The 24,389-nt window shown below is 41.6% G+C and overlaps 4 protein-coding genes and 1 long non-coding RNA gene across 6 annotated transcripts in view; 3 read left to right on the forward strand and 2 right to left on the reverse strand.

Moving 5' to 3' along the window:
• The first annotated feature begins 214 nt into the window (after positions 1–214).
• Positions 215–9,645, forward strand: ACTL6A (actin like 6A). Its single transcript, XM_027464519.3, has 14 exons — positions 215–356; positions 966–1,042; positions 1,228–1,402; positions 1,986–2,086; positions 3,313–3,410; positions 4,082–4,176; positions 4,445–4,551; positions 4,644–4,733; positions 4,910–4,971; positions 5,280–5,394; positions 5,732–5,812; positions 6,755–6,850; positions 7,746–7,832; positions 8,341–9,645. Exons 1-14 carry the CDS (start codon positions 332–334, stop codon positions 8,419–8,421), a joined length of 1,290 nt encoding a protein of 429 aa, XP_027320320.1. The 5' UTR covers positions 215–331; the 3' UTR covers positions 8,422–9,645.
• On the reverse strand, positions 8,340–14,864 carry MRPL47 (mitochondrial ribosomal protein L47). The gene is made up of 7 exons (XM_027464521.3): positions 14,705–14,864; positions 13,979–14,124; positions 13,655–13,715; positions 13,081–13,177; positions 12,640–12,770; positions 11,605–11,700; positions 8,340–11,249 (listed from the first exon to the last, which is right to left on the reverse strand). The coding sequence occupies exons 1-7, from the start codon at positions 14,803–14,805 to the stop codon at positions 11,132–11,134; spliced, it is 750 nt and encodes a 249-aa protein (XP_027320322.1). The 5' UTR covers positions 14,806–14,864; the 3' UTR covers positions 8,340–11,131.
• A 25-nt stretch (positions 14,865–14,889) lies between these two features.
• NDUFB5 (NADH:ubiquinone oxidoreductase subunit B5) lies at positions 14,890–19,511 on the forward strand. The gene is made up of 6 exons (XM_027464520.3): positions 14,890–15,052; positions 15,578–15,663; positions 16,507–16,573; positions 17,349–17,410; positions 18,422–18,528; positions 19,271–19,511. The coding sequence occupies exons 1-6, from the start codon at positions 14,935–14,937 to the stop codon at positions 19,389–19,391; spliced, it is 561 nt and encodes a 186-aa protein (XP_027320321.1). The 5' UTR covers positions 14,890–14,934; the 3' UTR covers positions 19,392–19,511.
• LOC140003214 (uncharacterized) lies at positions 15,253–23,507 on the reverse strand. Its single transcript, XR_011811463.1, has 3 exons — positions 22,577–23,507; positions 21,223–21,334; positions 15,253–15,314 (listed from the first exon to the last, which is right to left on the reverse strand). It is a non-coding gene; the product is annotated as an uncharacterized lncRNA (long non-coding RNA).
• The window catches only part of USP13 (ubiquitin specific peptidase 13), a 47,426-nt gene continuing 44,883 nt past the window's right edge, over positions 21,847–24,389 (forward strand). For both annotated transcript variants that reach the window (XM_027464511.3, XM_027464512.3), the window contains exon 1: positions 21,847–22,140. In XM_027464511.3, the coding sequence (XP_027320312.1) occupies positions 21,982–22,140 (159 nt within the window). In that variant the 5' untranslated portion in view covers positions 21,847–21,981. The remainder of the gene's footprint in view (positions 22,141–24,389) is intronic.

A 24,389-nucleotide genomic window follows, 5' to 3' on the forward strand; every position in this document is an offset into this window, starting at 1 on the left:
TGCAGCACCCATTTCGCCTCTCCACAGCCAGCCCGCCCCAGCCAAGCCCCCCACCCGCCATCCGCCCCCTCACACAGCAACGCCCCCTCAGCACCCCCCACCCCTCCCTCCCCTCACGCACCGCCCTCCCCTTCCCTCCCTTCCCCTCCTCATGATTGGCTATCCTCCACCTAAACCCCTCCTTCCCCCTCCTCCGATTGGCCAGATAGCGGGGCCGTTGGGCAGGGCGGGCGGGAGCTGCGCTGCCATTGGCCGGCGGGGCGCGGGCCCGGGGCGCTTTTGTTGCCGGGCGGCGCGGTGAGGCGAGGCGCGGCGGGGCCCAGCGGCAGCCATGAGCGGCGGCGTGTACGGGGGCGGTGAGTCCCGGCCCCCCCCCTCATCCCCCGGCCCGGCGCCCCCCTCAGGCCGCCCCCGCCGCTCCCTCAGGGGGCCGCGGCCCGGCCCGAGCCCTCTCGACTCCCTCTTCGCTGCTTCCTGAGGCAGAAGAGGCGGCCCCGGGGGTTTTGGGGTGTTTTGGGGTATTTTGGGGTGTTTTGGGGTGTGTGGGGCGCCCCGCTGGGGGCCCAAGGGAGCCCTGAGGGTGGTTGCGGGCCCTGTTCCGCGGTCCTGGCCGGCCCCCGGGGTGCGAGCTGTCCGCCTCGCCGTGCCGAGAGGGCGAGGGCTGCGTGTGGTGCTGTGTTGGGGTGGCACTGTGCCCCCTTCTCCTAAAATCACCCTCCTTTTTATATATGGTTGAGGTGTAGCGCTGTCCCGGCTCCAGCCTGTCCTCACCCCAATTAAAGTCGCTCAGCATCCTTCAGCTGCCTGTCCCGTGTCTCCAGTACAGAACTTGTGCTGTGCCTCTGGAAAGATGCTTCAGCTCGCTTCGCTTTTCTTGCAAGCAAAACAGGGCAGGGAAAACTCAAGGCAGGACTGTGGTGGGGTGCAATAACCATTCACTGCCTCTTCATTGATGGTCTTTTCAGATGAAGTCGGCGCTCTTGTTTTTGACATTGGCTCATACACGGTGAGAGCAGGCTATGCAGGCGAGGACTGTCCAAAGGTGAGGAGCTGCGTGGCTCAGCCGAGGCATAACACTGACTTAGAACTTCATTATTAATTATGAGTTTTCAGAATTTATGTATATATTCTTACTGTATTCAATAAGTTAAACTCTGAATTCTGTTAGTAAAAAATCCAAGCAGAACATGACACATTTTCATACCTGGCTTACCTTTTGCGTTGCAGGTTGACTTTCCAACAGCGATTGGTGTGGTGCTGGAAAGGGACAATGGCAGCACGCTGATGGAGATAGATGGTGACAAGGGCAAACAAGGGGGCCCGACTTACTACATAGACACCAATGCCCTGAGAGTTCCAAGGGAAAATATGGAGGCCATTTCACCTTTAAAAAATGGAATGAGTATGGTGCTCTGTCTTATTCTATCTGTTTTAGAAGTTGCATTGCTAGGCTGCAGGAAGTCATAGCTTTCACGTACACATATGCTAACTTTTTTTTTTTTAATCTTGGGTTTAGAGAACAGGACCATAAAGAAACGGATCTGCTTTCATTAAGGAAATTCTAATATCATACTGAGCGTTTTCCTGTCTTAAGAGAAAACTTGTAGAGTTCTTCTTAGGTTTTGGTTTAGACACTTTCTTTGATAAATGGCAATCTTTGGAGATACATCTTAAGCTTATTTCTGTAACGTGTGAACAGAGTCTATAGGCCATAAGAACAGATACTGGATTTACAAAATAAAGTGCAGGTGGTTTGTTGTGTTGGTGGACTTCTATCATAACTCTGAATTTCAATCATAATGCTCAGAGAGGAAGAGAATTCTGCAAAGCAGAAGGTGCTACAGGAGGTGTAGGTCTACTGAGGACAGATTTTGACTGAAGAGCTCTATGCAAAAAAAAAAAAAGGCATCAGGAAACCTCTGTGTATTTATGAAGTGGATCGGAACTTAGAAGTAACTAATCTGCTTACTTCAATGTCATTACAGTTGAAGACTGGGATAGTTTCCAGGCAATTTTGGATCACACTTACAAGATGCATATTAAATCTGAAGCAAGTCTGCATCCTGTCCTTATGTCTGAAGCACCAGTGAGTAAAAGCAGCTTTGCATTTTGAGAAGTTTTACCTGTATCTTCTTGCTGAATCTATAAACGTTAGTCTTGGAGAAATCTGATACTGGCTGGTAGCTTTGAAGTGTTAAAATTCAATTACAGAAGCAACAAATTTAAAAATACTTTGCAGGTTCTGGGAAATAATTGCATTACTAAAAATGCTGTAAGAAGACAACAATTTGAAATAGTTGGCGTGAGTTAGAAAGTACTTTCAATGCACTACTATTTTTCAATAATTAAAAAAATTAAAAGTCTTAGTTTACTGACTAAAGTAAAAGCAAAAAGATGTGTGGATGTCTTATGTTGTACTTGACACTTAATAAAAACTTGTCAGGGCATTCAGTCTTCTATCTAGTACTTATTATACGACAGAGAATACATACGTAGAGTGGAGAAGTTTTATTTTTTTTGTCTTCCTTTCTGCAAACGGTTGTGTAGGGTAAGAGAAGTGGATGAATACAAATTCCAGGAATAAAATATTGACACAACTTCTGTCAGTTAGTAACGTTCAGTATTCAAAGGGCAGATGTTGAAATCTGAAGACATAAGGTAGACTGGGCATGCAAAAGTTTTGTATACCTTCAATAAAGTCTTTATGAATAGGATTTTCTTTCATTTTTCCATTGTGTTGAATTGTATCTGGCTGATGATTGTGAGGTGATTTCTTGCGTTCTCTGTAATAGCTTTAAAAATCACTAAATTAACAGGGAAACAGAACTGCCTTCATGTCGCCTCTGAGAGAGCGATTGTACGTGGTGGAGTATGGATGAGTTTGCAGTGGCTGTTTCCTGTTTGATGGCTCAGTGATGTCTGTATAGAGGCTTCCATTGTAACTTTCCTTACAGTACTAACCTTCATTATTGACTTGGAAAAAATGCACTTTTTCAGTAATGTGTAGATTGAGATATATCCTGACTTAATCACGGGTAGAGTAGAACTGTAGGAAGATGTTTCAAGAACAGGGAAATCTAGATTTACTGTTTTTTCAGCTGGGCAAGTTATTTCATTTCCTGTTTCCCCCTGTAAAATAGGCATGTCAGTTATTTTGGAAAGCTCTTTGAAGGACTGATACTCGATAAGCATTAATGTTCTGTAACTACTAATTATTTCCTCATCTTGCCAGCATTAGTGTGCTCTAATGATCTGCACAATGAGCATACCTTCTTCTTGTTTACATGTTTGTGTTTTTTTTTTTCCTTTTAGTGGAATACTAGAGCAAAGCGTGAAAAGCTGACCGAATTGATGTTTGAACACTACAACATCCCTGCGTTTTTCTTGTGTAAAACTGCTGTTCTAACAGCGTATCCTTTAGAAGTTTGCGCTGCCTTTTTTTTCCCCCCTGGAAAGTTACAGTAAAGCTATTCTAGGCAACTCCTAGTTTAACAGCATGTCTAAATTTTCTTCTTCAAATTAATTTTTCCATAAACATCTTGGGAGGAAGTAAATAACTTCCATTTCTTAACTTTAGAACTCTGGTTTGAAGTTCTCCCAATCTCTGACTGTTGTCCTTGAAGGCAATGATTTTTTTCTTTTTTTTTTTTGGTTCTTGTATACCATTGGTAAAAATATTACAGAACTGAAATGGTGTTGTCCAGACTACTAGGTACAGTAACATAGAGCTTCAAGTTCCCATAGCCTTAAGATGAATATTTGTAATTATTTTGAACTAATAACTGATTTTTACCTTTAGAATCTAAATGAGTTGGATATACTTTGAAGTCAATACTATGCAGTAAGCTTAGTTGTCATCTTCGTGCATCCAAAGCTCAAGTTAGTTCACAGGTCAAAGCTAAATGTTGTCTCTATGAGGTTGTGCACTTCATAGAGAGGTGATGTGCCTTGGAAAACAGCATGTCTAGTTGTAGAGCCAAGTGATGAAACATCAGGGTCCTTATTCCTGGTTATGCTCTAATTGTATGGCTTTTTTGTGTAAGGTGGAAATTACAGTATTTTCTTTAATCTTTGTGGCTAGTTTTGCTAATGGGAGATCCACAGGTCTCATCTTGGATAGCGGGGCAACACACACCACTGCTATTCCAGTGCATGATGGATATGTACTTCAACAAGGTAAAAACTTTCATGGATAATAGCACAGCAGTATCAAAGTTAAGTCAGCTTTTCAAGCTTCTGCTTTTACATTTTTTTTATTATTTTTAAATGTATATTTATCCCCTTAAGTATGGGGGGGGGGGGCGGGAAAACAACAATAAGCCCCACCCAACAGCACCTTCTGACAAGTAAGAGTTTGTTGGGAGAGTTCATCCTGATTTCAGTGCATTCCGGGTTGGTGGGATGTCTTCAGGTTTTTGTTCTTCTTATTTTTGTTGTCTTTTAGGTATTGTAAAATCACCACTTGCGGGAGACTTTATTACTATGCAGTGCCGAGAACTGTTTCAGGAAATGAATATTGAGATAATTCCTCCATATATGATTGCTTCAAAGGTAGGAAGGTAACTTCTTTTAGTAAGTGTTCGTCTGAGCTCAAATGGTGAACTGATGATCATATTCCCTACAATTATTCCCTACAATCTCAGGAGGCAGTTCGTGAGGGATCACCAGCAAATTGGAAGAGAAAAGAGAAGTTACCCCAGGTCACTAGATCTTGGCACAACTACATGTGTAATGTAAGTCACTTCTCCAACTCTAAAACTCCCCTGGGCAGTCTCGTGAAGAACTCCTGTTTACAGGTGCATCAGATTTTCCTCTTAAAGAAATGGAAGATGTTAAGGACAGTATTGATTCTATAAATTCTGTTGAAATATAGACTGTTCATGTAACCATGTAATTCTTATCTCCATAGTGTGTCATTCAGGACTTCCAAGCTTCTGTCCTCCAAGTATCAGATTCAACCTATGATGAACAGTACGTCGCTATTTTTTTAGTCCTTGTAAAATTATCAGTTGTTCAATGAACTTTGCTTGTTCATTGCTGTTAGCTTGTTTTATTATAGAAGCCAATTAGATAAATCTGTTTATTTCTGAAAGTAGAGATACAATATACATACAGGTGATTGTTGATTTAATATTCCAAGATGCATGGCATCATAATATTATCAGAAGTGTAATTCATGTGAATCAGAATACTCTCATTGAAACCTTAGTTTATAATGCTACTTAGGTGACGTTGTACTCTGCATTGTACTTTAATGTGTCATTTTCTGACTGCTCCAGGGTAGCAGCACAGATGCCAACAGTTCATTATGAGTTCCCTAATGGCTATAACTGTGACTTTGGTGCTGAGCGTCTAAAAATCCCTGAGGGATTATTTGACCCTTCTAATGTAAAGGTAAAACAACTGTGATGTGTAATAGTTGGAAGGCTTTAAATCACTAGTTTATCCCATGGCTTGCTTTTGTATGATGTTCCTAACTTCCTGGGGCAGTAAAATTTGCCTGTGTTGTTTTATTAGGGTCAGGATAGAAAAGGAGGAAATGTAGTTCAAAATGGGCAGTGATGAGCTAGCTGAATGGAAAAATAAAAATATTTTTTCTTTCTTTCCCTAACAATGTGGTCCCTCTTTAATAACGTAATATATATGAATAAAATAATCAAGCCTTTAAATAGTAATAAAATAATCAGGCCTTTTGAAGTGATGATGTATGAATTACTAATTTTAATTCTAGGGTCTGTCTGGTAACACGATGCTGGGTGTGAGCCATGTTGTCACAACGAGTGTTGGAATGTGTGATATAGACATCAGGCCGGTAAGTATTAGATGTACTGGTTAAGGCATAGATGCTTCTTGTGCTGACCAGAGTTCTGGGGGGGGAGGTAGAAAGTGGTTGATAAAGAAATACAGACTTCCTAGGATAATGATAAACACATTTGAATAATTCTCTTCAGTATTACGTAATTGTATGTAAGAACGTATAGGATTCCCATTTTGTTTTTACAAAATGCTAAATTGGGATTCTTGACTTCTATGTATAGGTAGAAACACTGAGTATGTAGCTAATGTCTAGGTTTTGTGGCTGGTAGTGCATAATGTGGGTTAGCTTCAGATGAGATAAGCATTTTGTGCTCATACCTTTATAATCTTCAGATTTCTGGGCTGTTTGAAACGTACTTTTAAAACATAATCTATCATATGGGACAGTTGGGGGCAAGTAGAAGGAAGGGAAGAGGTTTTAGAGAACACTTAAAACAGTGTTTTCCCATTTTTGGGTGTCAATTTGAAAAGATTCCAATTTGATGTGGACTGCTTGGGGGTTAGTTTAAAAATTTTTCCTCTTAAATAGAGAGTCAGGCTGGCTGCATAGGCCAAACCATGACTTGTGTTCACCAACTGCAGCATTAATAAGATGGAAAACTGTTCCAGTGTCACGAACATTTTCTTTGTGATTGGAACATCTGGCTGAAAGGAAATCATCAGCTTGGATAGAGAAGGTATCTGTAGGTGTAGGGCTCTGTACAGCAGAAAATACTCTGTGAAATCATTTAGAATCTTTAATCACACAGCTTTTGTCTTCCTTGTATAGTTCATCATTAAGATCTCTTGAAATATTTTTCACATGATTACAATTAATTGGATTGGGACATGCAATATTGTTGATATCAAGTGACGGATTATTGCTGTTGATAATATATTCTGTGAAAATTGTTTTCAGAATGATTTCAGGATTAACATAACGTTACTGTCTTTTTAGGGCCTCTATGGCAGCGTGATTGTAGCAGGAGGAAACACTCTAATACAGAGTTTCACAGATAGATTGAACAGAGAGCTGTCTCAGAAAACTCCACCGGTAAAACACCTCTTATAATCACTGCATTTATCACTTTGTTTTTCTGCTGCATAAATACACAAGTATGTATTGCACCATTTGACATTGATTCCACATTCTGTAACTGTCCATAAGCAACAGTTGCTCTTTCTTACCCTCGATGGCCTCTCTCCTGAAGTGTTGCTGGCTAGCTTGAGGCATGTTCAGTCATTCTGTCTGAAGCCTTGTCACTTTGTCACACAAATTTTTCTTCTTGGGTGTTACAGACAGCTAAACCTACTTGTAGATAAAAACTGGTGTTTAACATACTTGTATTTCTGGAGTCATATGATGTCAGAGAAAGTATTAATACTACTACGTTTTCTTGAGAGCTTCGATATCCATATTCAAGAAAAAAAGTTCAACTTGTAGCAACTGTGAAATTATGAATGTTACGAGAAACTGGGAAAGGTAGTTAGTTACTCATAATAGCCATGGGGCAAATCTGTTGACATTCAAAGCTCTTATTGCTACAAGGCATTTTGGAAGCAAAAAGAAGGAATAGGTACAAAACTGATTAATGAATTGGGGTCAATGACATCAAAGATGTTTTAGACCCAGTATACATTTTAAGTAGTCCTGTGAGTAGTATTGCTCTTTACCTGCTATGTTTTTAGCCTCGAGCATTTGCTGCTGTTCACTGTTGGGAGACATGATAAAAGCCAGATATACTCCTGTTCTCTTGCATTGTGGCTATTCTGGGATTCTAAATACAGGGCAGATAAGCTCAAAGGCAAGATAAATAAAACTGGTGTTTTCCACCTGCATATTGGTATACACACCAAGTTCTTTCTGCTGCCCTTCTCATGTGACCAAAGGGCACCAGTCTGCATTTTAGACCTGATTGTTCTTTCATTTTACCTCCTTTTCTATTCAGAGCATGCGCCTGAAATTGATAGCAAACAACACCACAGTGGAGCGGCGATTCAGCTCGTGGATTGGTGGTTCAATTTTGGCTTCTTTGGTTAGTAAACCTGTTACTATGTTATGCAGCACTGTTACCCACAAACTTAATTCCACGTATGTGTGCATTGAAGAGTTTGTGCTACTGGAGCAATAATTATCTGTGTGTTTCTGATAATCCAAACTTAATTTGCCTCCTATTTCTAATGGCAAGGTGCAGGCCTGAAATATGGTACATAAAAAATAACACACACGCAGTATATAATGAAAGTTGCAAACCTATTCCTTCATCACATGCATGAACTTTATTGTCCGAGTTACTGAGTATTGGAAAGGTTTGTGGGGATTCATTTCGCAGTATCAGAAAGGGCAACTGAAATCAGCTTCTGCTACTGCAACTTGCTATCTTTAGTTCAATCACTAGTGCTATGAAAGTCAAAGGAAAAAGATTATGAAGCATGTGGAGTCACTCTTCGTACATCATTTGGCTTGCTTGTTTTTCCTTCTATGAGAATTTAATATTTCACTTAACATTAATTTCTTTTTCTGTTGCTGTTTTGTTTTTGTAGGGTACTTTTCAACAGATGTGGATTTCTAAACAAGAATACGAAGAAGGAGGGAAACAGTGCGTAGAAAGAAAATGCCCTTAAACCTCCTACTGTGAAAACTGCTGCCTCCTCAGTGCTTCTTCTGATTTATAGCTTTAGCATACTCAGGAATGGGATGGACTCTTTTGTAGAAAATTTATATTGGATTTTTTGCGTAATTCAAGTTCCATTTTTAACAAACCTTTAGAAATATTAAGAAACCTAATTGGTACTATCATAGAAAAAGGATGTTTGTCCTTTGTAAAGCAATAATTCATATAATGAGCATTTTATAATTTTGTATAAATGTCTATTTTCTGTAGTATCTTTTCCTGGGAACAGCTTTACAGGTTAGCTAATAGATAGGGCATAACCTTGCAAATGCCTGCACAAATTTATTAAAAATGTCTAGCGTACTTTCATATATTAGTCTTCCTTTGCTAGTACTTTGGCCTTAAATTGCTTACTTCTTTCCTAATAAAACTTGCTCTTTTTTTTTTATTTGAGCAACTTTGTGAGTACTTGCAGAGAAACAATTACTCTTCTGTTTTAAAAATGGAAAGTTTGTATTTACTAATTACTATAGGGCAGTCAGTTCAGGGTAAACTTTTACAGTCTAATGGAGTGTTACATTCCATTTAGTGAATGTTATATTATGCACTGGTTGCTAATTTTCTATTACGGAGCAATTTTGTTTCAGTAAACAATCATTTCTCTCCACTAGATTTCTAAAGAATGTATATAATATGCTGAATGCCTTTGTAGGTGAGAAACAAAACTTTTTAGAGACAGGGAAAGTGAAGCAGAGAATTGTCTTTCCCCAAGACTAGGGGAATAATAGTCAGAGAAGACCTCAGGATGTGGCTTGACATTTTTCAGTGAGCTGTAACTGAGAGGGGCAGTCGCTGTTTGTTTATTGCTGGTTTAGCTCTGGCTGACTCATAGCGAGGTCAGTAAGTGCCTGCATTTTGCATGGGGAGCGTGCACTCAGGGGCAGAGGAAGTGGGATGACTTTTTCAGCAGGAACTGGCTATCAAAATGCAGCTCTGCAATGCTGCGAAGCAACTCAAATTTACAACGGTATGATGTTCTGTATTATGACACGGTGAAGTTTTGCTCCTTACTCTAAAAGCTGTGGAAAACCAAATAGCATTTAACTAATTTAAAAAATATAAACAATACTGCTACGTTTTCAGTATCTTAAAAGACCTTGTGGGTAATGCTGGGGCCTCTAGTTGAAAACAGTTTCATGTTACCTCCAAGCAATAAAGTAATTTATCAAAACAACCTGTTTTTGTTGTACCATGATAATCAGGTGGCTCTTGAGACAAAGTTGTTTTCAAAGTTGTTGATAAACTATGCTTCTCTTTCAAAAGGAGGCAAATTTAAGTCAGCTACAACACGATACAATCACCTGCTGCTGTTACACTGGAAGAAAGACTTAAGTTTGCATTCAAGGATGAAGTTACTGTGGCATCAGTGAAGTACTAAGTGATGGGACAGCTTGTAGCTAGAGGTGAAGAGCGGAAGTAGACTTTTAATTTGTTTCTCTTGGAGAATTGACTGTAAATTCAGTTTTCCTTCTACATCAGACACTTAAGTTTCCTTGACTATATTTATTTTATATTCTGTTTTTTATATTCTGTTTGTCTTCATAAAACAAAAGAATTACAGTGCAACAGTAACAGTTCTGAGTGGTTTAGTACCATACGAAGAGTAAAACAAGTTCTGGGGTTTTGTCACCATTGTTAAGAGCCTCTGTCTGGGAGGAAGGTATTTCATGTGATGCAGAGCAGGTCAAGATGATGGAGATGAATGTATCTAATGCAGTTTTGGTTCCCTTGGAGTTTCTGGTGTCTTATCAGATTATATAGCATAGCACACCTGCTTCCTGAGAGACTATTTGTGTAAATGGGGACTTCATGTAGAAATGGGGACTCTATGTAGTAATGTAGAATAATCTCCTTTGAAGGTTAAAAGCTTTAATAAAGTAGGTGTTTACCACCAAAAGACAGCAGTAATGATGAGTAAAAAGTTCCTTGCCGCCTTCTTTAGTTCCACAGAAGACAGTCTACCTACAAACATTCTGTGCACTGCAAAAAACAGTGCACAAGTATTTGAATTTGTCATTGGTCTCTAGAAATACAGGTATTAAGACTGCATTGTTAAAAGCTAATGTGTTAAATATTTAATGCTTTCTAATAAGCCAAACTTAAACTAGGGAAAGAGTTCCTTGCAGCAGCCTGCCACACTTACTAACAGCACTAGCTCAGTACCAGCATGCACAGACCTCACTAACAGCCCAATTTCCCCTGTATTTACGTAGAATGCACCCATAACTTAGGTTGACATATGACTGTCTCAGATGATCAGGGAACAAAGTGTGGTATGTGAGCTTTAGAGGTTCTCATGTTTCTCTCCAGTTTCAATACACATCTGTTAAAGTAAAGCAGGTAAACACCCCTATGCTTTATGCCTTCATCTGGCTGCTCATCGCTGTTCATAACGTATATTTCACTTTCATAATAGCTGGTTAGTGTTACTTTTCAAGTGTTCCTAGAAAAAATCAGTAGGATTAATTTTTGAGTTATGTACTAAAGCTGCTCTTTGATTTGAGATCACAAATTTATTTTAGGTCCAAATGTGGGATAAAATAAAGATGGAAAACTGTCCAGAACACTCAGTCAAGTTTTTCACTGGTTTCAGAACTTGTTTTCATGTTCCAGTCGCGCAAAGACACTCAATTAAGTGCTTGCAGCACTCTTCAAAAATATTACTGGCTCTGCGAATTTACAGCAAGATGAGGAAACTTCATTTGTAAGACCTTCTGCCTCCTCTTCTCTAGGTTTTGTCGTCGTACCCTTGCACGTAAATATTTTTCTTGTCTGAGCCTGAAATAAAGAAAGCGTAGTTAGTTTCCAGGCAGTTTCCTTGATGAGCTCACCACCCTAATCAAGTAGATGCCCCCACTGTGTAATGATTTCAGTATTAATTTGCTTTTGATAGGTAAAAATGCCTGCAAAGCAGACTCATTATTGTCTTCTGCTTTTGAATGCTATAAAAACTAGTCTCTGGGAGGAATTGTTCTAAATCGCATTTAAAATGACAACCTGATAGATAGCGAAATCTCCAAATAACTAAGATAAGAACAGAAAAAAGAACACAGATCACACTTTTCCCTACACAGTGGAAGGAGGAAGACTGAGGAACACATGAAAGTGTTCTGTGTCAAAAAGTTCATTTTACCTGATGAAGTGATTCACATGAGGTAAGTAGAAGAACTTCCTTTTCTTGTATTTTTTGTTCAGGTACCATGGTATCGGCCATTCCTTGTATGTATACCTGTTAAAGATTGGTAAGTGATTTTAGGATGTATACTTTTTATCTCCATTCTTGAACTCTACCAGACTTCTTGGGTGACAGCATCGTCTGATCAGTATGTCACACAACTTGTATTTGTCTATTTACTTTCAGCTCTGTTGGTGTGGTTTGTAACTCTACATTTCAAGCATAGCTCAGCATCTTTCTGTAGAAAGTAGTCTTGCTTTAAGAATTGTAAACGTTTGAAGAGCGGGCCCAAAACAGATAGTGATTCTTTCTAGTTATAGTTTAAATCACTACTCTTTCATAATAGAATTTTCATAAGTTGTTATAAACAGACTGTGAAGAGAGCTTTGTTTCTACTACAGTTTTTTTCTGAATGCCTGTGTTTGAGTGCCATGTCAAGTGCAAATCTGCCTGAGCAACCTAAGTCTTGCCCTCTAAATACAGGACTATTGCTTCTCTTTGGGGTTTCTCTTGCATACGGGCTGCACAGATGGCCTGTGTAGACCCATCTGCAGCCTGCAGCGCACTCAGATTGCATCAGACGTACTGTTGGGTGTACAGCTGAGTTTCTGCATGTGGTTCCTCAATAGATGGATTTTGTATTATAATGAGGGAAGTCCAGACAGTTCAGCTTGAACTGTACTGTCTAGTTCCTTCATGTGTTACACAATCACCACAGCAGCAGCCATTCTCCCACTGCAGGAATTTTAGCAGTGGCACAGAACTAGCTTTGTTACAGTTAATGGTTGAGTTTAACCACAGAATTATTTAGCAGCAATTACAACCATGTTAAAAATTAATAACTCAATAAGCCCTTGAATGACAACTAGAAAACATACTTCTTTCTATAGAGTATATGTACCCTTTCTTGATCAGAAAAATCTTCTGCTCTAATCAATAGAGATACCATAAGAAAACTTCAAATATATGAAAGAAAAGTTCTCTTTTCTGTACCAGTAGGTGCGTCCTAAGAAGTCATTTCTCCACTCGCCAGGTACTGGTTTTTCATGGCCAGTTTGTAAGAGTCTCAAAGCAGTTTCTCTTTCTTTGACTACCAAGTCAATGTTTTTCATAGATTTTTGTACCTAGAAATAAGAAATAGTTTCAGGATGGGCCAATAAAACACAGTGCTGACCACTTAAGACCACCAATGAAGATCTCTGACAAAACTTAGAAGAAGATGATAGGTCAAATGTAGTGAGTTCCATCATGAGTATTCTCACAGCTGTGGAATAACAGGTGAAGAGGCCATTCCCCGTGTCACTTAAGCACAGTGGTTGTGCTCACACTGAAAAAGGAGAAATAATCTAAAAAATGTTTTTTAACAAGCTTGAGAATGCTTCACCTTTCACTCAGCTATTTTGCTTAAATTTTTAGCTAATACAAAAAAATTACCTTTTCTAATCGTTCTGGACTTGGCATGGGCTTTTGCTGTCTCTTTGATTCTTGTTCTAAAGTCAAAAGCATGTTTTTTTCCTTCAATAGGACATACCTAAATCAGAAAGCACAGTATTTCAAAAATAATTTCCAGATACACCAGCAATTATTCACTAGTTTAGCCCCTACACAGGTTGCCTTGAGTGACAATGCAATCTCCAGTCTCAGAAATTTTCAAACTCTGAATAGATACAGACTTGAGCAGCCTGACCTAATTTTGGGGTTAGCTTCAGCACAGGCCCCTTCCAAACAAATCTTTTCTGCCATTTGCATAAGCCCCACAGGGTTCAAATTTAACCTCTGTACTGAACTTGAACCCTTCATACTGGACATACCTACAATACAACTAACTGCAGAACAGCTTCCACGTTTTGAGCAGTATCAGGATTTGAGCTGCTTCAAGGCCAAAACACGCTTATGTATGCAGACCTGGCTGGCAGAATAGATTGACTGGCTAATACAGACACATTTTATTTAAAAAGAAAAAAAAAAAAAAACCTGCTCTGACAGCAGCTACTTCACTAAAACTTACCAAAGTTTGTGCAAGTCTTCACTGCTCTTGCCCCTTAACTGTTTTATGTTCCATGCATCTCCTGTATATATATAAAAAAAATCAAATATTAATTTAATAAAGTTTTCTTGTTCTGAAAGTGTGCTTTTTCTGTCTCAGCTGATTCAACAGAACAAGTACATTGTTATAAAAATATAATACCTCTTGCAAAGCTATCCTTATGGATATTTAGCTACGCTTGTATTCATAGTTACGTAGCTTTCTACAATTCAAACAAATAGGACAAATTTCAGCTGAGCTGAAGTGGCTCAAAGGCTGCTGTTAGAAACACTGAATATAACTCACCAGACTTTACTGTTTTTTCTCCCCAGTTTTTTGGATCATCAAAGAACTCCTCCAAACCATTCCGAGACAGAGTAGTATGCAGGAACTTCAACTGATGGGGGGGCTCGACTTTTGCCAGGTTCTTGTGGAACAGGTTTGGTGTTAATCTGCGTAACGATTAAAGGAACAACAATATATTACACACAAACAAAAAAATAACATCCAGACAGATGGGAACGTTTCGTTCATGAAGACACAGACCCTAGAGGCTGAAAGATGCCAGGGTCTAGGGGCAGAAGATGTGGGTTCAGTTCTTCATGAAGGTGTCATCTCGGTGTTGTGTTCCCCTTGTCTCAATTATAATTTATTTATACTCAAAAAACAAATACAGATTTTAAAATTGAGAAAAGAATAAGTAAATGAACAACACCATTCAGAATGGTGAGTTTAAGTAAATAGCTAACATAAGCAGAAGGCGTGTTTAAGTACGCCGAGTTTAAGTAAATAGCTAATAGGAGCATGAATTAAAACCACACGCTAATAGCATAATAAGGGCTGCAAAACCCAGAGGTGGCAGCTCCCAGCACTACACCTACCGGCTCCTTCCCCTCACCCCGCCCCGCAAACCCGCACCTCAGCGGAGGTCCCAGAACGCGGACCCCCGCGCCCCTGCCCAGCGAGAAAGCCCACGGGCGGCTTCCCAGGCTCCCTGCCGCCCCCCCGCCTTCAGGCGGCCCCGCTGCCTACCCGGGGAGCCCGGCAGCCGCCCGGCCCGGCCGCGCTCCTGCGAGCCGCAGCGCTCCCCTCAGCCGCCGGCTCAGGGCGGCCATCGCGGCGGCCGCCGCCATTTTCCCCGGCGCCGCGGACGTCGCGCACGAAGGCGCCGGAAGCACGGGGAGCTCTCTGCCCTTCCTCAAAATGGCGCCCGCCTGGCTTCGCGCCCGCCCGCCGGCCCCGCCCCGCTGCCAGCACCAGCCATGGCGGCCATGAGCCTGCTGCTGCGGGCGGCCGCTGCATGGGGAGCGCGGCGGGCGGTGGGGGGCAGCGCTCGGCTCCCCTGGGCCGCAGGGGCCGCCCGCCTGCCCAGCACCGTCGGTAGGGCCTCGGGGGCTGCGGGGACGGGAGGAATGGAGGGGAGGGAACCGGTGGCGAGGTGACCTTGGGGAGCGGAGGTGACCCGAGCGGGGAGCGGGAGGCCGCGGGGACAGCGAGCGGCTGCGGGGGGCGCTTGGCACGGCCCGGCCCGGCCCCTGCGCCACAAGTGGGGGTCGGCGAGGCGCCTGTGGGCTTCCCACCTGGTCTGTGGTGCCAAGATACAGGTAACGGGTCTCCAAGTGAAACGATCCTGTGATTGGCCCTGTGCAGAAATAATTGGACTCGGTAATAGGTTTGTTGGGATGTACACATAGGGTTGAATCAGTCTATGAAGTATAGAATTCATTCTATCTAAACAACAAATTAGTTGAGGCAAGCATTAGGAGCATCATTACCCTCCAGAAAACCAACTCGCAGCTGCTCGGCCTCTGCTGTATGCTTCTGGCCTCTGCCTGCATTGCTGACTCTGTCCTGGTCCAGCCAACAAGTGGATTAAAAACCATAACACTTTGGTTCAATTTTCAGCTCCTGTCCGACACAGCAGCCATGGGAAGAGAATGTTTATTATCAAGGCAACAAGCTTTTATGATTCTCGATTTCTGAGTTTGCTGGTGAGTTTAAAACAAGCTTAATACGCAACGCAAGCGGATTTGTTATTCTGAATGTGTCTAAGAGTCTCTAAAATTGTATTTTTCCTTTTTTTGTGAAGCATCTGAAATGTGCTAGTGCTATTCAGATAAACAAGAATTTTCAGTCCTTCTGAAATATTGTTTTATGTCATAAAAGCCTGATGAAGCAAAAAGATACAAGGTGGACATCATTAGCATTCTTATGTGTCTGTGTTCATATATGCATAACCTGCAAATGCTTTTTAATTCACCCTCCTCTTTAAAACATGACGATACTGTTCTGCTGGGTTTGCCTTCAATTATTAGACCAGTAACAGCAGAGATTTAGACTTAGGAAGCCTGACCTGAGTTCGACCTGTGAGAAGCACCCCTTACGCTGGGTAACAGCTAACCTGATCCTACTCACTTTATGCACTCAGGCTGCCTTTATCTGTCTTCCACAGCTACTGAAGCTAGCAGTGGTTATATTCATGTTGGGATATATTGCATTGGTGTTAGTGCCTCATTACAGTTAGGTAGTGAAGCCAGTCCTAATTAGATGCTGAGGTAGCATTCAGGGAAACGCTTCTGCAGACACTGACCTATCTGGGAGATCGAGTGCTGAAGTAAATGGGCCCGTGGACTGATACAGCACCACAGTTCCTGTATTCGTTTGTTAATTATTTTAATCAGCAATGTAACTTTACATACAACATTTCTATCTGAACTGTAAGTGCAAAACTAAGAATTACTTGGTGTTACTGGATTTGCAAAATAACTTCATATGAATTTTGTCAGGCTTCTGAGTTTCCACACTGATTCTTTTTCTCCTTATCCCTTTTACAGAGGTTCTATATATTTCTGACAGGGATACCAGTGGCGCTATTCATAACATATGTCAACGTCTTCATTGGTGAGTGCTCTGTCATGACCAAGTATGCAGTCATGATCATTAAATGATCAAATGGAAGCTAAGCATGCTGGATAGAAAAAAATACATAAATGTTTGAGGCTTGCTCTTTGGAAGACCATGAAATAGGTCTAAGAAATACTGAAATCTTGTGAAAGTACATAGAAGACATTCTCAGTATTTTTCTTTTTGTAGTTGTCGATTTTTCTAAAAACTTTCTGTATTTTTAAAAACTGACAAATTCCATATTTCGGTAGTTCAGACATCAGTGAGGTTTAGAGAACAGTTCTATATCCAAATAAGAGTCTTTCTTACTTTGTTTTGCATACTTCTTTAAGAAAGTTGCATACACTGCAATTGTAGCTTTTTATCTTGAAAAAAATCCAAATTCTGCTTGGCTATACTTATTTTAATCTACTGTAATAATATGGAATTAATTGAACAGAGAGATTATGAGCTGAAACCATGTTTTTTTTCTATACTTTAAAGGGCATTTCTGTGGACTTGATCTTAATGATTTCTTCTGTATAGCTCTTCATAGCTGCCCATTTCACCTTTCTGGTGCATGGCTTAAAATCTGAGCTAGACACGTGAAATGTCTGGGGAAGTTACAAGAAGTTATTTTTTTCTCAGTAGAGTTCAAGATAAGGGATTAGGTACTCTCTCTGTGAAATAGTGCTGGTTTTTGTTGCTAGTTTTTGTTTGTTTTAATGTGAAAGGCAGCATATGAAAAGCTTGAAATAAATGAAGTAATAATGAAATGATTATTCCTTATCAGGTGAAGCTGAACTTGCAGAGATTCCTGAAGGCTATGTTCCAGAATACTGGGAGTACTACAAGGTGAGTGTAACGTGTAAAGGGGTGATGTGTTAGGGACAGCTTTCCTCTTGATGCTAGTTTTGGGAGTAAACTGTGTGGAGTCTGGTAGTGAGAACAGACGCATCCCTGCCACTGGGTATCAGAGTAATAGAATTTGAATTGTCCATTTGTAATTTTGGCAAACTTGCTTTTCTTCAGTTTTATGGAATGTGCATGTTGCTGTAGGAAATCTGGTTGTTGACACAGGTAGATGCAAATGATTTCTGACTTTATGCAAGTAAACTGATGAAGCTATATGCCAAGAATTCTTTTATAACATTCCTAAATAGTAGGAATGGTCTGACTGTGCCACATACAGAACTTTTTATACTTAGCATCCAGTTTTTGTCTTTGCTTGTACCTTTTGAGCTACAACTCTTAAGAAACTGGAGTTTGAAGTGGTGTTACTTTTTTCTGTATGACTTGCTAGTGTTGTTTCAAAGTCCGCCATCTCTTGTGCTTTTAAATTTGGAATTGAAGATTTTTATGATCAGAAAGCTCAATGTTCTTACTGCAAGCAGTTTGTTGGTTTACTTAGAAAGCAACTGAACCCAGCAATACTGTTATGACTCTTTCAACCCATTTACCTTTTGTTCTATTAGAATGACTTTTATTTGGAAGCAATAATTTAAAATGTTACTGATTACAGTAAGAGATTTGGAATCCACTTCTGTGATGACAGTGGCAGTTTAAAGAACTTTCCTTCAACAGAAAGAAAATGAATTGAATGTCTTCCTTTAACTTGTTTTTCATTTTGCTACAGAATATTCTTTTGTAGCTTATTTTGGCATTAGACAACAGAAACAGCACATCAAATCTAACATTTTAGAGTTCTGTTCTTACAAATAGTTGAGCATTTATGGGTGCTGTCATTGTAACAATAACAATAGTGTTGATCGTGTCTTCAGGATTGGGAACATGTTATATGATTTAAGTATGATGGCATTTCTACTTGGAAATTACATGAATAATTTCCGCTTTTGTGTTTTCCAGCACCCTATAAGTCGCTGGATAGCTCGTTACTTCTTTGACCCTCCTGAAAAGGACTATGAGAAGCATATGGCTTTGCTCGATATTGAAGCAAAGAAAACTGACCTGAGGTATGTTGTATTGTTAGGGTGTTTTTAAATGTTAGTACATACTGTAGCTGAGTATTGTGTTTTGCTTAACAGTGAGTTGAATGCTGACATAGTATACTCGGTTGCTTGTACATCACCCTTGTGCTTGCTGTACTGGCTGGTGTCCCACCGCAAGTTGTAATCCCTGCCTCTGCAGTATTAAGAACTGGAACAATCCAAGGGCAAAACAGCAGTATCTCCCCTTCACAGTTCATATTTATAAAATTATAGGTACATCTTCCTGAGTCAGGAAATGGACAGCTCTTTCTGCCTCTGCTAATGCTTGTGGCTTGAGAAGTTAAATGACACAATTTACAGGACTGGTCGCGTTCCTTGCTGCTGTTGAAATTTTTGTGGGCAGCAATGGCGATGTTCTAGGTTTATTCTAGACTTACTCAGAGTAAACTGTGGTAACAGAAGAAAGTCCCAAGTTTCACAAGTTGTTGCTTTTGGGACTTACTAAGCAAGGACCTATAACAGAACTCCTGTAAATACTTTTATGGCTCTCCTGTGAGATGATTTGCTAAAAAATTGAAATAGAAGGATTTAGTAGTTTATGTTTTAGTTGAACCCTTCATATTTTGGTATTACTTATGTTTCAATAGCATGAATAAACAGTAGATGCTAAACTCATTGCTGCTGTCAGTAATGCCCAGATGTTAAACAGTCTGATCAAAACCAAGAGACTTCACGTCATTTGTGTGTGGTGCTTTTTTTGTTTCAGGGTGATGGAGCTGGAGGCACGCAGACTGATGAGGCAGAGGGGAGATGGACCATGGTATCATTATGAAACACCTGATAAAAATCTTACTGACAATTCTATGAAATCCACGCCTGACAATTGAACAGTTTGAAGATAGTATGCACAGTTTTAAATGCATACCAACAAATTGTGGCTTAACTATGGAATATACGTCCTGCTGTGTACTGTTGGAAATAATAATAAAAAACAAAACACAAAAAAAGTGTATTGATTCTGGTAACTTGGAAGAAACTGTGTGACAGTTTGTCTCATAGCTTTTGAAGTTACTAATCAGAGAAAATGCCTTTTGTCAATAGCCAACATTTACCCTTTTCCTCCAGGGCATCGGTGTAGAATGGCCTCTGTGACCTAGTATATGCGAAACAAGTTGGTAAGGTTAGTCTTTATCATGTGATTTCCAGTAGTTTTAAAATAAAGGTACAAGAAACGGTAGGACTTTCTTTCACAGCACCTTGTGTCAGATTATTTGTGGAAAATGAAGAAAGAAAAATACCTTTAGATCTTTGGAATATTGGAGTTATATCTATCACTTTAGACAAGTATTTTCTTTCTCATTATCTGTAGCTAGACTCAACTTTCACCTTCCAAACTGGACTCTTATGTGTGCAGATCACTGAAAAGATGGTCTCTCTAGAACATATTTCTATGTGATTTTTTTTGTTATTATTTTGTTTTTGTTTCTTTGTTGTTTTCTATTTTCCTCTATACCACTTTTAAGAAATATATAGGTAATAAAGACGGTGCTCTTTTTATCTGGCAGACTTTTGCCACTAGAGGGATGTGTTTCCTCTGGTTCTAATGGCAAAGGTATTCCTCTAGTTTTAAATACCTCAAGAGGTTGAAGGATAATGTATCTTCCAGTCTGCAACCCTGAACTAATCTGTCCATATGCAGTGTACAATTTTTAATGGAAACAAGCCGAAATCCTTTAGTAAACCCTGATCATCTTGTGATTTCAAACTGTTAAAACTAAAAAATAATTTATTTACATTAAACAGTATTTCACTGGCTATCTTAAACAAAGACAGCCTCATTAGCTGCTTCTGAGCACTGCCAAACATTAGAAAGACTCGGATTGATTTCTCATCAATGCTTTGACTTGTCCTTTTTGTTTGCATTGATCTTTCAGGTTAGCGTGTATTCTCATTGTGGCTCACATTGTTTATAAATGCTATGTTAATTATAAGAGAGACCATTAAAAAGCACAAAGCCTTTCCAGGTAAAATTTTTCTGGTGACCGTTTATTATTATTTTTTTTATCCAGCATCCAATGATGGGTATGGTTCTTTGATGTAAATTTTTTTCTTGTCTAAACCATTTCCACTGAGATCATATTTTGCCCTTGGTATTTCACACAGTTCCTAATGCTTCTTTTTTTTTTTTTTCCTTGAAAAATTGCCTCTTCATAGTTGGATGCACACTCATGATTTTTCAATTCTGTTGCTAATTGAAATTTTACTAGAACAATCTTTTGAACCTTTTGTTTTTGAGTTAAAAATTTCTTTAAAAGGTCACATCACTTACTTGGAAGTGATCATGTATCCTTGGGTATTTTGTGGACTCCAGGTGGAGAGCTATTCATGTCTTTATTTTAAATGAGTCAGCCATTTCTTTAATTCTGCTGCTGTCAAACGTGTAATAATTATTGGATAATGTTTGGAGGAAAAAAAAAAATACTATTTCAAGTATATTTGTACAAAGTTACTTCATGCTATTCTTCCTTCCTATCAGTATTCTTTCAAAGTGAAAGGCAAGGAGCAACACAACAGAAGCCAAAAACCAGTCGTTCTGAGCTCAGGGCTCTGACCCTCAATACAGAGAATCTAGGTTTGGCTCCTGGTGCTCTCATAGATGTCCCACAGCATCCTTACTGTGCCAGCACCCCAAGAACCAGATCCTCCTCTCCAACCTACCATGAGCAGGGCAGGATGAATACAAACGGAGGGCAGGGGCTGTGCTCAAACCTGCCGCCTTCAGCACCTGTAGCGGGGCGGTGAGAGGTGCGCTGTCCGTGTGGAGAGAAACCTGTAGCGGATAGACAAGGTTAATTATAGGCTGGGGACTTGGAAGTCAAAAGCCTTGTATTTAGGCACATGAAATCAACAAATCGTTCCAGTTTATATGTATATAGCGTTTCCTTGCTTAAAAAAAATATATTACTGGTCAAAGAGGAACCTGCTTCAGGCTACCCATGACGAGCTTCCCCGCAGGGACACCAGGAGGTGAAGTCTCCATCCCCGCCCCCTGGAAATCACGGCTTTCTGATGAAAACCACCCCAACCCCGAACCCGGCCGTGCTCCCTTTCACCCCCCTCTCCCCGGCAGACCCCGCAGGGGGGCAGCGCGGCTCAGGGCGGTCCCGTCAGGGCCGCGGACAGCTCCGGGGCCCCGGCACCGCCTCACGAGCGGCGGCGGCCCCCGCCTCAGGCACCTGGCGGCGCTCCCCGGCCGAGGGCCGGCCCGAGGGGACCCCCCGGTGCCGCCGCAGCTGGTGCCGCTGCCATTGGGTTAAAAATAGCAGCTTCCCTCCTCCTCCTCCTCCTCCTCCTCCACCTCCCCTCCTCCCCCGGGCCCGGCTCTCGCTGCCGCCGCCACCGCCGCGCCCTGCCCCGGCCCCGGCCCGGTGCCCTCCGCCTCCATTGCCCTCGGCCGGCGGGCGGCAGGCAGCGAGCATGCAGCGGGCCGCGCTCTTCGGCGGCGGCGGCGGCGACGCGCAGATGGCCGCCGGCGACCTGGGCGAGCTGCTCGTCCCCTACATGCCCACGATCCGGGTGCCCAAGTCAGGGGACCGGGTCTACAAGACGGAGTGCGCCTTCTCCTACGACTCGCCCGTGAGTGCAGCGCGGAGCCGCCGCTCCCCGTTTCCCTCTCCGACCCCCCCTCCACCCCGCCCCGCTGCCGAGCTGCCCCCCGCCGGCTCCCTGCGGCCAGCCGGCCCCAGCCCGGCCCCGCTGCCCCTCGCCAGGCCTCGGCCTCCCGCATTGCCCCTCCTCAGGCTCCGTGGTCCCCCCCTCGTCCCTTCCCCGGCCGCCGCCACCTGCCCCGGCTCCCCCTCAGCCCCTTCCCGCTCCCCGGTGGCCGCGGGTTGTGTCAGGGCCGCGGCAGCCCCGGGAGCCGTCGTTTTCCTCACAGCGAGGTGGTGGCGAGGGACAGCGGGCGGCCTCCTCGCTCGGGCGTTTTGGCTGGCAAACGCCGATCGCTTTGGTCGCCCGCTGTCTCCATCCTCACGTTTGAGATCTGAGAAAGCTTCCAAAGTGCAGGGTCAACCTGGAAATCCTCAGGGAAATCCTCCCGAGAAGGTCCTTCCTTGGTTCCTCGCCCAGGGTTTGCTTCAGGCGCACCACCGGGCTTTGAGGGCTCGCTGTGTGTCCCCGCAGGCCCCTACGGCAGCTGTTGGGTCAGCGTGTGGTGCATGGCAGGCTTTCACTTTCTGTCATGGTTCAGCTGGTTTGCAACTCATCCACCACCTCCACAGATCGCACCCGTTCAGTGGCAGATTTGGGGCCAAAGTTGTTTTTTTTCCCTTTGTTGAAACCACTGGAAGCCTTCATAAATGATAATAGTTGATGCTGTGTGAGGAAGACGTGTTTAAAAATTACACTTTTTAAATGGAGCTGAAGTTTTATTCAGAATTGCTTCTCCACGTGAAGGTGAGGTTTCCCAGTGGTGACTGAGCGCTCCATGTTGATGTCAAAGTCATCAGGAGCAACCTCAGGGAAGCTTGGAGTTTACATTACGAAACATTCAACTAAAGAAACATTTCCGACAGATTTTTGAATCCTTTATCCACCTCTCTTTGATAATCCCTCCTAACACAGAAAACCAAAATCGGTTTTAAAGGTGACTCAGCTGTCTGGTGTTCATCACGTCTTGTTGTACGGAGGTTATTTTTACCCGCGCTCTTCAGATCTCAAGTGTCGCCCAGCAGCCCTGACTGTACCGGGAGGCGGTCTGATTAAAACTGCCAAATCAGACTCTCTGCACAGGCACTAATTGCATTATATGCTTAATAAGTTTTTTTTTTCTGGGCGCGGGGTGGGGGGTTGAATCGGTCTGCCACAATCTTTTCTTCAAGTTTCTGCTCAGGTGAGCGCATGCTTCGTGTCACTTTCAGGCGAATGTTATGGTTTATAGAAAGTTTCCATTTACCAGTAGGAAGGGATGTCACATACTGCTACAAAAAAACTAAAACAATCGATCCCACAACAAACACAATAAAACGTGTTTAAAAACAATGAACAAAATGAAACACTTGAGCAAGACCAAGGTATGTTTAACAAACGCTATGCATAAACCTAACCAAAAGGGAGTTGGAGTGACGGTGTGATTTTTTTTTTTTCCCCTGAAATGTTTTATCCTTTTGACTTCATCAGGCAAAGATTTCAAATTTGTGAAAGTGTTGCCCTCAGCCATTAGAGTCTTTTGGTTTAAAATGGATTATAGGCATTCACTGGGCAAAAGGCTAGACTGAGCCTGTGCAGTACTAGTAAAAATAAAGTTGTATAAAATTGGGCTCAGTTTCTGTTGTTTTCCACAGCTTTTCAGCACATACTGCTCCTCAACTTAGTTGGGCCAAAGACTTGTCTCAGATTTTTTTTTTTTTTTTTAATCTCTACCAGATACTTGGATATTGTTTCTAGGATGACAATTATAAAGAGCAAATGTGTAATTTCTCAGGAAAAATAAGTTCATGCACAAAGTTAAGAGTATCAAGACTTTGTTTTTAGTCTTATTTCACAGTGCAGGAAGGACACAGATAGCTTGCTGACTTGGCTGAAGGAAGGCGCTGATCTCTGTGTGCATTGTGTTGGGTTGGTCAGTGACTTATTTTCTTAGGTCAGCTTTGTGTGACCTACGTGAGCATCTCCCTGTTGATGTGCCAGCCTCTTTTTTTTTGAAAGATGGTATACAGGTGTTTTTTTCCTATAATGTTAAAGCAAATAGTCAATGTTTAAAAACATGTCCTCTGGGTTTTATTATCTATGGTGAGATTGATTTCAGGTTACGTTTTTGATGGGGGAGGTGTTTTCCTCTTGTAATTTCTTGGTATTTCCTCACACCTTCTCACTTAGCCGTTTCA

This window comes from Anas platyrhynchos, chromosome 9 (genome assembly GCF_047663525.1).
Source record: "Anas platyrhynchos isolate ZD024472 breed Pekin duck chromosome 9, IASCAAS_PekinDuck_T2T, whole genome shotgun sequence".
Taxonomy (NCBI): Eukaryota; Metazoa; Chordata; class Aves; order Anseriformes; family Anatidae; genus Anas; species Anas platyrhynchos.